At 38.7% G+C, this 15,417-nt stretch overlaps 2 protein-coding genes across 2 annotated transcripts; one reads left to right on the top strand and one right to left on the bottom strand.

Annotated features, from left to right (window-relative positions):
- Positions 1-582: 582 nt before the first annotated feature.
- On the top strand, positions 583-1,515 carry LOC131907994 (olfactory receptor 1L8). The gene has a single exon (XM_059259067.1). It carries the CDS (start codon positions 583-585, stop codon positions 1,513-1,515), a length of 933 nt encoding a protein of 310 aa, XP_059115050.1.
- A 12,526-nt stretch (positions 1,516-14,041) lies between these two features.
- On the bottom strand, positions 14,042-14,989 carry LOC131907993 (olfactory receptor 1N2). Its single transcript, XM_059259066.1, has one exon. It carries the CDS (start codon positions 14,987-14,989, stop codon positions 14,042-14,044), a length of 948 nt encoding a protein of 315 aa, XP_059115049.1.
- Positions 14,990-15,417: the final 428 nt, after the last annotated feature.

Here is a 15,417-nt window from a genome sequence, read left to right as displayed (position 1 = left end):
TGAGAGCTGAGAAAGTAGCATCATGCTGGGACCCAGAGATTAGCAGAAAAACAGCAAGTTGAGTCCAGAGAAGGGAGATGCATTGCCCTTTTGAGCAGCTATTAGTTCCGTCTTCATTTCCCACTGTTCTTCTTACCTAGCTTTGGCCAGAGGAGAATAATGAAGTTGAACACTGGTTGAGGGGCAGATGTGCAGAATGCCAGCTTACAGAGAAAGCTAGAAGCAAAGACTTTGGATGTGGAGGTAAGCTGGCAGAAGGGGCTCACCCTCCTGGCCACTCCACAGAGCCTTGCACTTCTTTCCTTTATCCTTTGTAACTTCAAATATTTCTTGAATTAGTAACTCCCAAGATCCAACAGAAACTTGAATCTGGTTTTTGGTTTTCGGTCCATCTGTTTTGACCTTCAGGTCATCTACAGCACAGGTTTTGGAGGAAGTAAAATCCTCAGCAGTGCAAGAAGAACCACTGAATTCTCATCATCATACCCCAGAAACATGGAATAAAGACTTGCTGAGTTCTCATGATTTGGATCATTGAATGCATTAAATAACAGCTTCTTGTGTATGACTGGATCCAAATCAATGGAAAGAGTTAACCAAACCATCAGCATCTCTGAGTTCATCCTCCTGGGACTTTCCTCTCGGCCTGAGGACCAAAAGCCACTCTTTATTCTCTTCCTCACCATTTACCTGGTCACCATAGCAGGAAACCTGCTCATCATTCTGGTCATTCGTTCTGACCCTCATCTGCAGACTCCCATGTATTTTTTCTTGAGTTTTCTGTCTTTAACGGACATTTGCTTCACAACAACCATTGTCCCTAAAATGCTGGTGAATTTTCTGTCAGAAAAAAAGACCATCTCCTATGCTGGGTGTCTGACGCAAATGTATTTTCTCTATGCCTTGGGCAACAGTGATAGCTGTCTTCTGGCAGTCATGGCCTTTGACCGCTATGTGGCCATCTGCGACCCCTTCCACTACGTCACCATTATGAGCCACCATCGATGTGTCCTGCTGGTAACCTTCTCCTGCTCTTTTCCCCACCTCCACTCACTCCTGCACACACTCTTATTGAATCTTCTCACCTTTTGTGACTCCAATGTCATTCACCACTTTCTCTGTGACCTTAGTCCTCTGATAAAATTATCCTGCTCCTCTACATTTGTTAATGAGATTGTGATAGTGACAGAAGGAGCTCTTGTTTTGGTGACCCCCTTTCTGTGCATTGCTTTCTCCTACATAAGAATCCTCATTACAGTTCTCAAGATTCCTTCTGCTGCTGGGAAATGCAAAGCCTTTTCTACCTGTGGTTCTCACCTCACCGTGGTAACCCTCTTTTACGGAAGCATCTTCTATGTGTATTTACAGCCAGTGTCTACTTACACTGTCAGGGACCATATAGCAACAATTGTCTACACAGTTTTGTCATCTATGCTAAACCCTTTCATCTACAGCTTGAGAAACAAAGACCTGAAGCAGGGCCTGAGGAGGCTCATGCGCAGAAGGAGAGTCTAGGAAGCATCCTCTTGACAGACCCACAAGTCTGCTCCACTGGAACCTGGCTTGTTTCTGCTGGTTCTTGGTGAGCAGCCAGGTTGTCAGATGTCAGCGTTTTTAGTGCACGTGAGGCAAGGCTATGGGGACAGTACATCACTGATATGCTCCATGGTGGCTAGCAGTTATTTCCTCACCTGTGTAGGCACAGTGTCCTTATTCTCTATTTCTCTTTCCCTCCATCATATTATCTGTATTCCAATTCTCCAAATACTACTTTTTCCTCTCAAATATTTCCTAAGGTAATTTCTCACCATTTATAAGACTAGTCCTCAAAAATGCCACACACTTAAAAATATCACTTAAAAATTACATAATTTGTAGTAGTTGAATGCTTTTGAAAACTGAAGGTAAGGATAAAGAAGGAATGGGGAAGGATGAGGAGAATGATGATCACTATTATTTTTCACTTTGGGGAGTTTCCAGGGTTTTTTTTCACTGAAATGTTTCTTGCATACATCTGAATTTTGCCTGATCTTTCATTATTTTCTATTCTCTCTGAATTATACTACTGTGGCTTTGTTTCCTTTTAATTTTCTCTTACATGTTACCATGTAATTAAACTTGCTAATAGAACAAGAAACAGGAATAACAGCTTGGAAATTATCCATTCCATATGAGGGATATAGGAAATATTATACGTGAAATATGTTGCTTATTCTAGAAATTTCTACTCACACAATTATAATGTAGCATTATTATCATAAATGTATACTGACTAATACTGCTGTGAGTATGTACTGAATATTAGGATATGTTTGGATATAGTCAAAGATGTTCCAGTAATCTCAGTTTCAAACAGGAAAAATAACAGCAATTTACAATACTACCAATTAAGAAATAAAGATGTGGTTAATTCTATATAATACTATCATATACTTCATGTTCAAAGAATCAAATATATTTTATTGCTGCCTTGAAAAGCCATTGAGGAGGAAGGTCAAGATGTGGAACAAAGCAGGGCATGGTGGTGCACATCTCTAATCCCAGCACCCAGGAGACAGAGACAGATGGATCTCTGTGAGTTCGAGGCCAGCCTGGGATATATAGTGAGACCCTGCCTCAAAAAAGAGGAAAAAATGTGGAACAAAATGAATATACAAGTGTGTAGTGCCTGGGTAAGAGGGGAAGTGTGGGGGAGGACAAGGCAGGGTACTTCCACTTTCTCGGATCCATTCATAATGCTTAAATTTGCTCAAATAAAACTGTTGTTCATAGAATTTAAAATTATCAGTACATAAGATGGTCGATGCAATGGTTAAGGACTGAAATTTACCAGTTGAAAAGGGGCTTTCCAAGTGCTCGAGTGTCTGACAACATTATTTGACACACTGGCTTCAGGCAAATAACTCAATAACTCTGTAAGATACAATTATAGATGTCAAACTTGTCTTTGGAGTATTTGTCTTATTTCATCTTATTTTATTTTTTATTCAAAATTTAGTTTATTCTTTGGGAATTTCATCCACATATGTGATATATTTAAATCAAATCCATTCCCCACTGTCCCGCTCCAAGTCCTCCCAGACCCCACCAAGTCCCAAGTTTATTTCCTGTTTTTATAACCTGCTGAGTCCAGTCAGGGATGCCTGTAAGTGAAAGGTTTCTGGGTCATCCCCTGGAGCATGGACAACCTATCAGAAACTACATCCCTAAAGAAAACAGACTCTCCCTACTCCTGTAACCTTCAACTGCTAATAGCTTTCCAACTAGAAATGGGGCTTCGTGACCCCTCCCCCATCTATACTGGAACTTGTACCTGTTTGATCTTGCAGTCAACAATAGCCACTGTGTGTTCATGAGTTCAATCAAAGCCTTGTCACATCCAGAAGACACTGTTCTGTAGGAGTCTTCCTGAACTTCTGACTCTTAACAATCTTTTCACTGTCTTCTCTGATGATCCCTGAGCATCATGGTGAAAGGGGTGTGACAGGAATGACCCTTTTAGGGCTGAGCAACCCACACTCATACATTCTTTGCCCTCTGACCAACTGGGAACCTCTGTATAAATCACTGTCCACTGCATTTACAAAGCTGTTCTAATAGGAGCTGAGAGCTGTACTAATCTTGCCTATAAAGGTAAGTGTTTAGAAAACAGGTTTCTGGTTTTATTTTGTTGTTGTTGTTGTTTATTTAGTCTTTTATCTGGTGTGTGTATGTGTGTGTGTGTGTGTGTGTGTGTAGCACTGTGTATGTGTGGAGGTCAGAGGAAAACTTATTGAGTTTTTAAGAGTTCAGTGTATCCTCTAGATACTAGTCCTTTGTCAAATATGTGATCAGAAATATTTTGGCTTTGGTGAGAGGTGTGGGTTCTCTCCTTCCATCATGTAGATTCTGAGTATCTAATTCAAATGCAAGGCTTGGTGGCAAGAGTTATCTGATGAGTCACCTCAGTAACCCTCTTTTGGGTATTTAAAATATACCTGTATTATCCTGCTGCATAAAATGAGAAGCAAGTCATTCTAAGATGTGTTCTTTTGTAATCCTCCATCCTCTCTGTACCAAACATGGATATTTTTATATTGAACAGGCCTTGAGAGAGCAGGTCCTAACCCTATTTTACACCATGCCTGAATCCAGAAGCCTAGTCATTGGTCTTGACTGTGTCGTTTTCCATGGGTGTCAACATTTAACCAAAGGGCAGAAATACACTAGGCAAACAGTTCTAAGACATGAAGTGAAAGTGAACTGCATGATCTAGAAAATGAAACCCAGATAAAATGAACTTCATCAAAAAAGTTTTCAATGTTTTCTGTAGAGGATCCTGCTTAAAGGACAAAAAGAGAAACTACACAGTGGGAAAAAAAACATTTTCAAATCACATATTTGGCAAAGGATCTGAATCTAAAGGACATACAGACCTCTTAGCAATGGACATTGAAATGATCCAATGGGAATAAGAGCAAAAGAGATGAAAAGGCACTTCACCAGAGAAGGTGTATGGATGCGGATGAGAACTCCCAAAGATAAACACTAATAGCCATCTGGGAAATGCAAATTGAAACAATGGAATTTGACTACATACCCATCCAAATGGCCACAATTTAAAAAAGAAAAAGATGACAGCACCAAATGCTTATGAGGATTCGGACACTGCCTGGAGCAGTGACAAAGCAACATGACCCCCAGAAAACACAGAAGCCAAGCATGCAACTGCTAGGCAATTCGAAGATTGTGTTTATCACAACAAAATGAAAATTATGCTTTCATGCAAATATGCACCTTTTTGTGTGCATTTTGAGACCACACCTAGGACCTTGTGTTTGCTAAGTGAGTGTTCTACCACTGGGTTAAGTTCCTAACCCAAAATATGTACATTTTCATTCATGTTATATTTAGATATATGACTAGGTAACTCCTCTCTAACAGCTTATGGAGAAGTTTGAGCAACTAAGAATATAGTATACTTATATTTAAATGTCCCAGTTGATTTTTCTAGCCTCTTCTTTTGCTGTAGAAATGGTTGGATGCTTGAATAGTGTTTCAATAAACCTGAGTCCTCAAATGTTTGAAAACATTATTCTCTGCATATTTCACTCCAAATTAAAGTTTTCATAGAAACATTGTTTTCTTTGGGAAGAAATTAAGATATCACCCACTGTAGTAGGACAGGCCCATAGGATCAAGGAAATTGACTCAGACCAGTAGCCAAAGCATGTACATAACATACTCTTTAAGAGCCAACCTGGAGTCTGCCTGATGGCCTAGCAACAGGAGCTGTTAGAGTTTCTAGTCAATATCTGAGTTCCTGATCATGCTGAGTCTGCCTGAGGACCTAGCAACAATCACTGTCAGAGTTCCTGATCATGCCTAGCCAATGAAGGACAACCACATAGACTGCATAGACTGGGCACTGGGAGGAGGGTATATAAGGCCTACCCTATTATTAAATAAATGAGTTTATTATTTGCTTTCAAAAGACTCCCAGTGTCTGATTCATTGATGCTGCACCTTCTCACCCTCTCCCCCGAGCAACAACCCACAAATACAAGAAGGACAAAATAAATAAAAAACTCTGCTCCTAAGAGCAAGAGTCACATCTTATTGCAGCCATATGAGTGCTTTTAAAGGAAAAACCCACAAAAGCCATAAGATTACAATTCCCATACAATTTTGTTTCACAAGATCATGGTCTGATCACAGAGTGGGTACAGTCACGTCTGCTTGTACATTCTTCCTGAAACCTCAAGGGGGGTATCAGGGTGGGAGTGGAGTTTACACAAAGGTCACAGTGGTCCTTCCTGGAACACTTGCAACTATCCCAGTCACAGTTGAGCACATCTCTTAACAGAAATCTTTTTACATTGTTACATTGTTGCAGGGGTGATTGAGTAGTGGCTGAGTCAGGTTGCCTTTGGAACTAGTTTCCTTTTTAGTTCCTTATTTCCTGGGGCTTGGGGGTATAAGCCTGAAGAGGTAGGGTCTTTCAATACTAAATGAGAAAAAGTCAACATTCTAAAATTTATGTACTATGTGACTCCATTCATAGCAGATTCTTGAAATTAGATTACATAAATAGGGAAGAGTTGGTGACTAAGGTCGAGGGCAAAAGCCAGAAAGCAATGGATGTGGCTGTAAGTGGGCATTGTAAGAGAACCTAGAGACTGTATAGATGTTCTGTATGTTGACTGTGCAAATGTCAGGAAAATAGTTGTAATAATAATTTTGAAAGGTTTTCTTTCTACAGAAACTCCTTAAACAATGAATGAGATCTCTCTATATTATTTCATATAATCGCATATATATGTATAATTATATGTGTAATATATATCTTTAAGCCTCCCATCACCAGCACCTCATTTCCTCATTCCCCACCTCCTCCTTGTTTGAACCTTTCCTCCCTCAGTATCCTCCATCTTTAGTTTCACTTTACCTGCATTTTATTTTCCTCCTCCTTTCAGGTGTCTGCCTCCAGTGGCCCAATTCTATTTTCCCAGCTCTCACATATACTACAGGTTACACATACAGAACAAAAGATTCAAAGATAGAATCTGCACGTGAAAAAAACATACAAGGTTTGTCTTTCTGAGCCTTGGAGACCTCACTCAGTTTCATTTTTTTTCAGTTCCATTCATTTACTTGCAAATTTTATTTTTTCTTTATAGCTAAGTAATGTTTCATTGTGTACATGTAGCAAATTTTCCTTATCCATTCATTAGTTGATGGATATATTGGTTGATTCCACTTCCTAACTATGAATTGAGCTTCAATGAACATGGATGTCAAGTATCTCTGTAGTACTTACAAAAAGCCTTTTTTTTTTTATGTAGATCTCTTCCATTTCTCTGTCATTGGGCAATCCCCGTGTCTTTCTTGGGGTCCTGTTTTCCAGGTAGCCTCCCTGGTGATGTGAGTAGCAGTTCAGTTATCCTTGTTCCACATCTAGTATCTTCCTATGAGTGAGTACATACCATATTTGTCTTTCTGAGTCTGGGTTACCTCACTCAGGATGATTTTTTTCTAGTTCCATCCATTTGTCTGCAAACCTCATGATGTCATTGTTTTTCTCTGCTGAGTAGTATTCCATTGTGTATATGTACCACATTTTGTTTATCCATTCTTCAGTTGAAGGGCATCTAGGTTGTTTCCATGTTCTGGCTATTACAAACAATGCTGATATGAACATAGCTGAACAAGTGCTCTTGTGGTTTGATTGAGCATTCCTTGGGTATATGCCCAAGAGTGGTATAGCTGGATCTTGGGGGAGATTGATTCCCAATTTTCTAAGAAAGCACCATATTGATTTCCAAAGTGGTCGTACAAGCTTGCATTCCCACCAGCAGTGGAGGAGAGTTCCCCTTGCTCCACATCCTCTTCAGCATAAGGTGTCTTCAGTGTTTTTGATCTTAGCCATTCTGACGGGCGTAAGGTGGTATCTCAGAGTTGTTTTGATTTGCATTTCCCTGATGATTAGGGATGTTGAGCAATTCCTTAAATGTCTTTCAGCCATTTGAGTTTCCTCTGTTGAGAATTCTCTGTTTAGTTCTATAGCCCATTTCTTAATTGGACTGTTGGGCATTTTGATGTCTAATTTCTTGAGTTCCTTATATATTCTGGATATCAGACTTCTGTCAGATGTGGGGTTGGTGAAGACCTTTTCCCACTCTGTAGGCTGTCACTTTGCCTTGTTGACCATATCCTTTGCTCTACAAAAGCTTCTCAGTTTCAAGAGGTCCCATTGATTGATTGTTTCTCTCAGTGTCTGTGCTACTGGTGTTATATTTAGGAAGTGATCTCCTATGCCAATGCATTCAAGACTACTTCCTATCAACAGCCTGGACATGAGTGGGAGTAATGGAGGGTGAGGATCGAGGGAAAGAGAACTTGGGGGAGTGGGAGATCCCAGCTGGATCAACAACAGAGAGGGAGAACAAGGAATAGGAGACCATGGCAAATGAAGACCACATGAGAATAGGAAGAAGCAAAGTGCTAGAGAGGCCCACAGAAATCCACAAATCTACAACAGACTGCTGGCAAAATATAGATTATAGAAATGGGTTAAGTTATAAGAAGCCTGCCATAGGCCATGCAATTGGTAATTAATACAATGATTATTTTATATGTGGCTGAGGGACCATGGAGCCAGGCAGGAATAGAGAAACCTTCCTACTGCATTTGGCTGCCCAATGTGGGGCAAGAGTTTCCACCTAAAACCTGAGAAAGCTTTTAAAAAAATTCTAAAATGGAGCTAAAAACAGCTTCCTAGTTTTGTCTCTCATGCAAGCTGTGAGCTACAATTCACAGCAGCATGTGGCCTTGACCTGCAGCATGGCAGATTCCCACTGCAGTATACAGAGGTGTCTCCAAGCCAGGCAGTACACTGTGTGCTGGATTTAGCTTTTGCTAGTACAGAAAAAAATAGATTTCTGGGTTACACGCTGCTGGATGGAGACATGAACCCACTGTCTCCCAGAGTCAGCAGAGAGCATGGCTCCCAGAGCTGGAGGTGAATTACCTCTGCCATGTTAAAAAGCTGAAATTGGTGGAATCAGCAGCCGAGGCTGCTGCTTCAGTCCTAAAAATGCAGTTTAGCAGTTTAAAAATCTCTCTTGGTCAGAGAAGGATTATAAATTCACAATAAGTCAGATTCAGATGGAATAAGACTTTAAATGGTTTACAATGTGAGTAAAATGTACATAGGCTTGGAAGAGAGAGGAAAATGAATATAGAGAGTTATGTAAAGAAATAGTTTCAAAAAATAAAGTCCTCTGTGAGTTCGAGGCCAGCCTGGGCTACCAAGTGAGTTCCAGAAAAGGTGCAAAGCTACACAGAGAAACCCTGTCTCCAAAAACCAAAAATAAATAAATAAATAAATAAATAAATAAAATAAAATAAAAATAAAGTCTTTAAAGAGACAGTAAAAATAATATAAAAAATAAGCCACATGGCCAGGCAGTGGTGGCACATACCTTTAATCCCAGCACTCAGGAGGCAGAGCCAGGCAGACCTCTGTGAGTTCAAGGCCAGCTTGGTCTACAGAGCAAGATCTAGGACAGGCACCAAAACTACACAGAGAAACCCTGTCTCAAAAACCAAGGGGAAAAAAGCCACGTAAACATGGAAATGACACACAGTCTGAATTATATTGTCTTTGGGATTTTTAACTGCAGAGAGACATTTGATTGTAAAAGCTGCTAAATTAAACCAATATGTATATTTTAAAGGTATCTTGACTTCAAAATTTGTGTCTAAGGATATGTTTCTTTGGAAAAGAGGTTCTACTTTTGTTTCCACAGAAGATGAGAACCTATGTATTGCTTCTAGGCTAATATGGTTTGATCAGCCAAGACCCCCTGAGAGGTCTCCAGATGATCCAACATCCAAAACAGCTTCAAAGAAACTGGCTGAGACAATGCAGCCTCACAGACTACTCCAGTCAGGACTTGACCATAATTCTTAATTTTCTCAGGATCCCCGTAAGATTACCAGTGCCCCCTATCAGCAGGAAGTAGTATGAGAAGCTTTGCCCAAATTCCCAAAATATTGTTTAGAATGTTTATTTTTATTTAAAGTAGGTTGATTATAAATGCAATCTCTTGCTAAAGAAGAAAAGGGGATATTATAGATATGATAGGATAAAGAGTAACAACTTGTTTAAAATGATTTACCATGCTATGGATTTTAGTTTATTGATACAAATTAAAAATTTTGTTATTATATATATATATATATATATATATATATATATATATATTTTTCTACTTTTGTTTAAGGTATGTTTGTGCACCTCATTTGAAATTGTAATATATAATGAAGAAATACAGATTAATAATTAGTCATTCATGATAATCAAACTTACATTCATGTTAGTAAAATTTTCTAGATATAAATATATTTCAGATTGATAGGTAATCTTCAAATACTTCAAAGACCTACAGAATACACCATTTAAAATGTTTTAAGACCTTAGACTTTTCTGGACAATGAGACATGTCTGCTCCTGGCAGCACCAATTATTTCAAGGAGGAGTTGGGCATTGAAGAAACTCAATGGAGTTTGCTTTCTTTGTGGCAAAAGTTAGCCACTGGGCAAAAAAGTGCCCTTGCATCAACTGATTAAGAGTATGTTATATAAACTGGACATGCAAGATCCATAGGAAGGTGACCACTGAACTTCGCAAGACAAAATGGTCCTTTAGACTCCTGCTTTGCAGAGGAGACTGTCAGATATTCTACAGGACACAGAGAGAAGTGACTGGGAGACTCTAGGCCTAGGGCTGAAGATGGGTACCCCAATGTTACAGAGAAACTTTGGATGACTGTCCAGGCAGGTAGCTGTTGCTGTCATTTTCAGAATTTTGGAAGTTGCTTACAATGCATTTCCTGTTTACTTAGGTAATATTATTTCCTTCTGAGGTCTTTGATGTAGTTGAAGACTAGATAGTTGTAATTATAATTTTCCTTGGTTATGATAAAAGGTAAATTAGATATGAAACTTTAGACTCACAAATATAGGATAGATAGAATATTTTCTTTAAATTTGCCAAATATAAAGACTAGATATTATAACTGTAATTCTTGCTTGATAACTGTTTTGTTATATGTAATCTTACTAGGTTAAAGTTAAAACCTTCCTTTTCGATTAGACAGAAAAGGGAGAAGCGCTGTGGGATGTCTTTCAGTATGCTGTGAATATGTGTTGCTCTGATTGGTTAATAAATAAAGTTGTGTTGACTTATGGCAAGGCAGATTAGAGGCAAGTAGGAAATACAAGCAGATAGATAGGAAGAGAAAGGCAGAGTATGGAAGAAGACATTAGCCAGCTGCCCAAGGAGCAAGATGCCAACAGACCAGTAAAGCCACGGAACACATAGCAAAATATAGATTATAGAAATGGGTTAAGTTATAGGAGCTAGCTAACAAGAAGCCTGCCATAGGCCATGGAATTGGTAATTAATATAAGCCTCTGAATGATTATTTTATAAGTGGCTGAGGGACCATGGAGCAAGGTGGGACAGGAGAAACCTTCCTACTACAGAGATGGAATGGGAATAATAAACAATTAAAATTTTAACAAATGTGCTTCCAATTACACAATAAAAATAGTGGAATGGTTATAAAATGTTCACTTAAGGAAAACTTAAATGGCACCAGAGAGAAGGGAACAAATGAGAAGGAAAAAGGAAAATAAAAAGAAAGCATGCCATCTGGGAAGAAAGACAATAAAAGGTTGAAATTAATGGCCAGTGTACCATGACTATACAAGTCTTTAAAATTTTACTGTAAAAATGGACTATTACAATAGAGAGACACCCATATAAAATAAATATTTGCTTAACTGAGTCTAGATAATTTGGACCAATTTTCTGAATGAGGATAAGTAGAATATTGGTATGAAATGCTTTTAAATACGCTCTTGAGAGTACTGCAATCATTAAATAATGAATAATTATAAACACTGTAGAAAGTGTGAACTCAAAACCCAACCAGAATTTGAAGCTGCTCTAGCCAGGAAGGCATTTTCCAAACCTTGGGAAATGAGTCGTAGGCAACTCCATCCAGATGAATTAGCAAGAAGCACCCCTTGAATTTAAACATACATTTAGAAAAATGTAAATTCTATAAACCAAGCTTTCACCTGAGAAAACTGGAGAAGAAGCAGCAACAGTTAGAGCAGAAATCCATGAAGCTGAAAAGGAGACATCACAAGAGAGGGATAATAGCATCAAAGGTTGATTCTTTGCAAAAATCAGCAAAACGCACATTTTTTGGAGGCAGGGTTTTGTTAATGCAGCCCAGGCTGTCATTGAGCTGAGGATCCTGCAGCTTTTACCTCCCAAGGGGCTGGGGTTTGAGGCATGAGCCACTACAACTCGATGCAAAAATCTATAAAAATGATGTCTCTAATAGAAGAGCTAGACAGAGAGAAGACAGATGAATAAAAGGAGCAGGAGGGACAGGGGCTGGGGGAAGGAGAGAAAGAAACTGAAATCAAAAGTGGTTAAGAGGGCTTCAGTACAGATCCATGGGTAATGAAACAAATAACAAAGGGACATTAAAGGAAACTCCATGCCCACAAGTTTGCTAGCCTAAATGAAAGACCAGTTCCTTGAAAGTCACATTTGCTTAGGCCCACACAAGAGGAAATTGACAAAGTCAATAGATCTGTATCTATTACATAAATAATGTAACCTTTAATGACTTTCCCAAACAGGAGGCATCAGGCCTCAACAGTTTTACTGATAAGTTCTACCAAACTTTTAAGTAAAAATTGATACCAGGTCTCTATAGTCTCGTCTAGAAAATAGAAGCTGACAGAGTGCTATCATCAACACAATACTAAAAACTTGAAAAAAATGACATAAGAAAGGAAAACTGCTATTATCTCTCATGAATTTTGATGCAAAATCCTCCATAAAATACTGAATAATTCAAAAAAATACTGAATAATTAAATGCTAAAACACTGAAGCTAACAGAATTATACACCATGAGAAAGTGATATTTATCCCAGTTGTGCAAAATTACTTACAATTAGAAGAACAATTATTGTAAATTATCACATCAACAAGCTAAAGAAGAAAAAAGTCACACAATATATATGAAAAAAGTATTAGACAAAATTGGAAATACAAATTGGAAATACAAGGAAACCACCTCAATTGGATAAAGAATATCTTTGAAAAACCTTAAGATAACATCATACTTAGTGGTCAGCAACTAGTAGCTTTCCCACTAACACTAGAAACAGTCATAAAGATTCCCTTTCACCAGTGTTTTTCAGTGCTGTTCTGGAAAACTTAGCTAATACAATATGATAAGAAAAGGAAATAAAACATGTACATATTGGGAAGAAAGAAACAAACTGTCTTTCTTTGCAGATAACATAATTTGTGAAGAAAATTTAAGAAATTGCTAAGAAACCTTCATAGAAACATTAAGAAATTATACTAAGATTTATAAAAGGTAATATACAGAAGTTCATTTATTCCTTTTACTGTTTTTTGACATTGTTTTGAACTTGATGTAGCTCATGACAATTCTTCTTCCTTGGGTTACTGAGTGATAGGATTGCAGACATGTGCCCAGGTCATTAATTTCTTTGTTATATGCCAAGAGTAAACAAATGTTATTCAAAATTAAAAACAAATTAGAATTTACATTAATGCCAACCCAAAGTGATAGATGTACACATGTAATAAAATATATAAAAGCTCTTTATGAAAGCTTCATAATTTACAGATAAAAAAGACAACCATGGTTAAGCTTTGTGACTTTTTATAATCCTAATTGCATTCAGACTAGTTTTAACATAATTATTGTTCTCAAAATTTTCAGCACACTTGATTTTCTTCTAATTTTAAGAAATATTTCATGTAAAACACCAGAGAATGAATCATGCATTATCAAATACAAAATTGGCACATTGTAGGCACTTAAGAAATGTTTTCTTTGAAATATCCATTATAATAACAAAAGGTAAAGAAATGAACAGTGAGGACATAGCATAACATATGTATTACTTTGGTATTTGTCTTAACAATCATCACTCAATAGTATCCTTAGGTCGTTCTTCCAAAATCTTCCTTGACATGGTCAGCATGGTATGACAAAATGGAAGTCACAAGCCCTGGAATCAAATCTACCTTGTTTTGGCAACTTATTTATGCCCTAAGTTATAGTTTCACACCTCTCCTTCAAAAGACCTGATGTGTTTAACAATGAGTGACAGTGTAGACAGCCAACAAATGTTTGTTTCCTTGTCCCTTTGTCTCAATGCTTGCCTCAATGACTGCAAGATGGACAGCATACAACTCAGTCCATTGTGGTTGATATGCTGGTTTTAAAACCGAGGATTGAGGATGATGTTCTGTTGTCAGCAATGATTGTTGTACTAAGGTCAAGAAAGATCAAAGCATAAGACCTCATTTTACATCATAGCCTAGAGGAGGTAAATACTCTTATTGTTCTATTCTTAACTCAGAATCACTGATGTGATGGAAGGCAGGGTTTTGATAACAGCACTAGGATTAAGCATTAGAGTTATAATTAGAAGACTGCTTTTGCACCACCAAAAAGTTTGCCCAATGCCTTTTTCATGTCTCTATTCCTCAAGCTGTAGATGAATGGGTTCAGCATGGGAATCACAATCATGTAGAGAATGGCAGCCCTGCTTTCCCTCTCTGAAGAGTGAGTTGATGGGGGAAGTAAATATACACCCATCAGAGATCCATAGAAGAGCAGAACAACTGTAAGATGAGAGCCACAGGTAGAGAAGGCTTTCCATCGCCCTCCAGGAGAAGGGATGCCCAACACAGCCCAGGAAATGCGGACATAGGAGAAGACAATCAACATGAGAGGAATAGCAAGAAACACCAAGCCCATGGTAATGATCATCAGCTCATTAATGTGGGTGTCAGAGCAGGCAAGTTTCAGTAGAGCACTGGGATCACAGTAGAAGTGGGGGATGGCTGTGTGGGCACAGAAGGCCACACGGGTCAGCAGCAGTGTGTGCATCAGGGCGGGACAGTTGGTCAGCACCCAGCACATGCACAGCATTAATGCACAGAGTTGGGGACTCATAGCTATGCTGTAATGGAGTGGCTGGCAGATAGCTACATAGCGGTCATATGCCATCACAGCCAGAAGACAATTGTCAAGGCCACCAAACATCAGGAGGAAATACAGCTGGGTAAGGCACCCAGAATAGGAGATAGTCTGATTGTGGGTATGAATGTTGGCAAGCATTTTGGGAATTGAGGCAGAAGTGAAACAAGCATCAGTTAAGGACAGATTGGCCAAGAAGAAGTACATAGGAGTGTGAAGGTGTGCATCAGAGCTGATGACAAGGATGATGAGCAGGTTCCCCACCATAGTGACCAGGTACATGCCCAGGAAGATGCCAAATAGAAGAGGCTGCTCCCCTGGCTGCTCAGAGAGTCCCAGAAGGAGGAAGTCTGAAGCACCAGATTGGTTCACTCTGCTTTGCTTTCCCATCCTGTGTAGTTCTTGTGTGTAAATGAAAAGTCTCTATGTGCCAATATTTAATCATTAGATCAGCTCATAGATACAGATTTGTATGACAAGAATTATGTGGGTTGGAAAGGGGAGAATATGTGATCCTGGTCCATGAGCATCTCTGGGTACCACTGGAAATAAAATATGAAACATAGAATAATTAATATAATAAGCACCCAAGTGCAAATTTTGCTTTCTGTTCTACAGCAGGGTCTAGAGAAAAGTGATCAATTTGATTAGAGAAGTCAGTACAGTCTATTTGAAGGAGGTGGGAATTTTTGAAAAGCTGTGCATTGTAGTGAAAAGTTGTGCATTAAAAAGGAGGTGCAAATCTTTATCATCACTCCCCCTCTTCTCCCAATGCATGCACACACACACACACACACACACACACACACACACACACA

Source organism: Peromyscus eremicus, chromosome 4, assembly GCF_949786415.1.
Source record: "Peromyscus eremicus chromosome 4, PerEre_H2_v1, whole genome shotgun sequence".
NCBI classification, from domain to species: Eukaryota; Metazoa; Chordata; class Mammalia; order Rodentia; family Cricetidae; genus Peromyscus; species Peromyscus eremicus.
Note: the sequence above shows the minus strand (reverse complement) of the source record. Positions and strands in the feature narration are given on the sequence as shown.

What these genes read in the sequence shown, in the direction of transcription:
- LOC131907994 (XM_059259067.1), top strand. Translation starts at nt 583, where the DNA reads ATGGAAAGAGTTAACCAAACCATCAGCATCTCTGAGTTCATCCTCCTG.
- LOC131907993 (XM_059259066.1), bottom strand. Translation starts at nt 14,989, where the DNA reads ATGGGAAAGCAAAGCAGAGTGAACCAATCTGGTGCTTCAGACTTCCTC.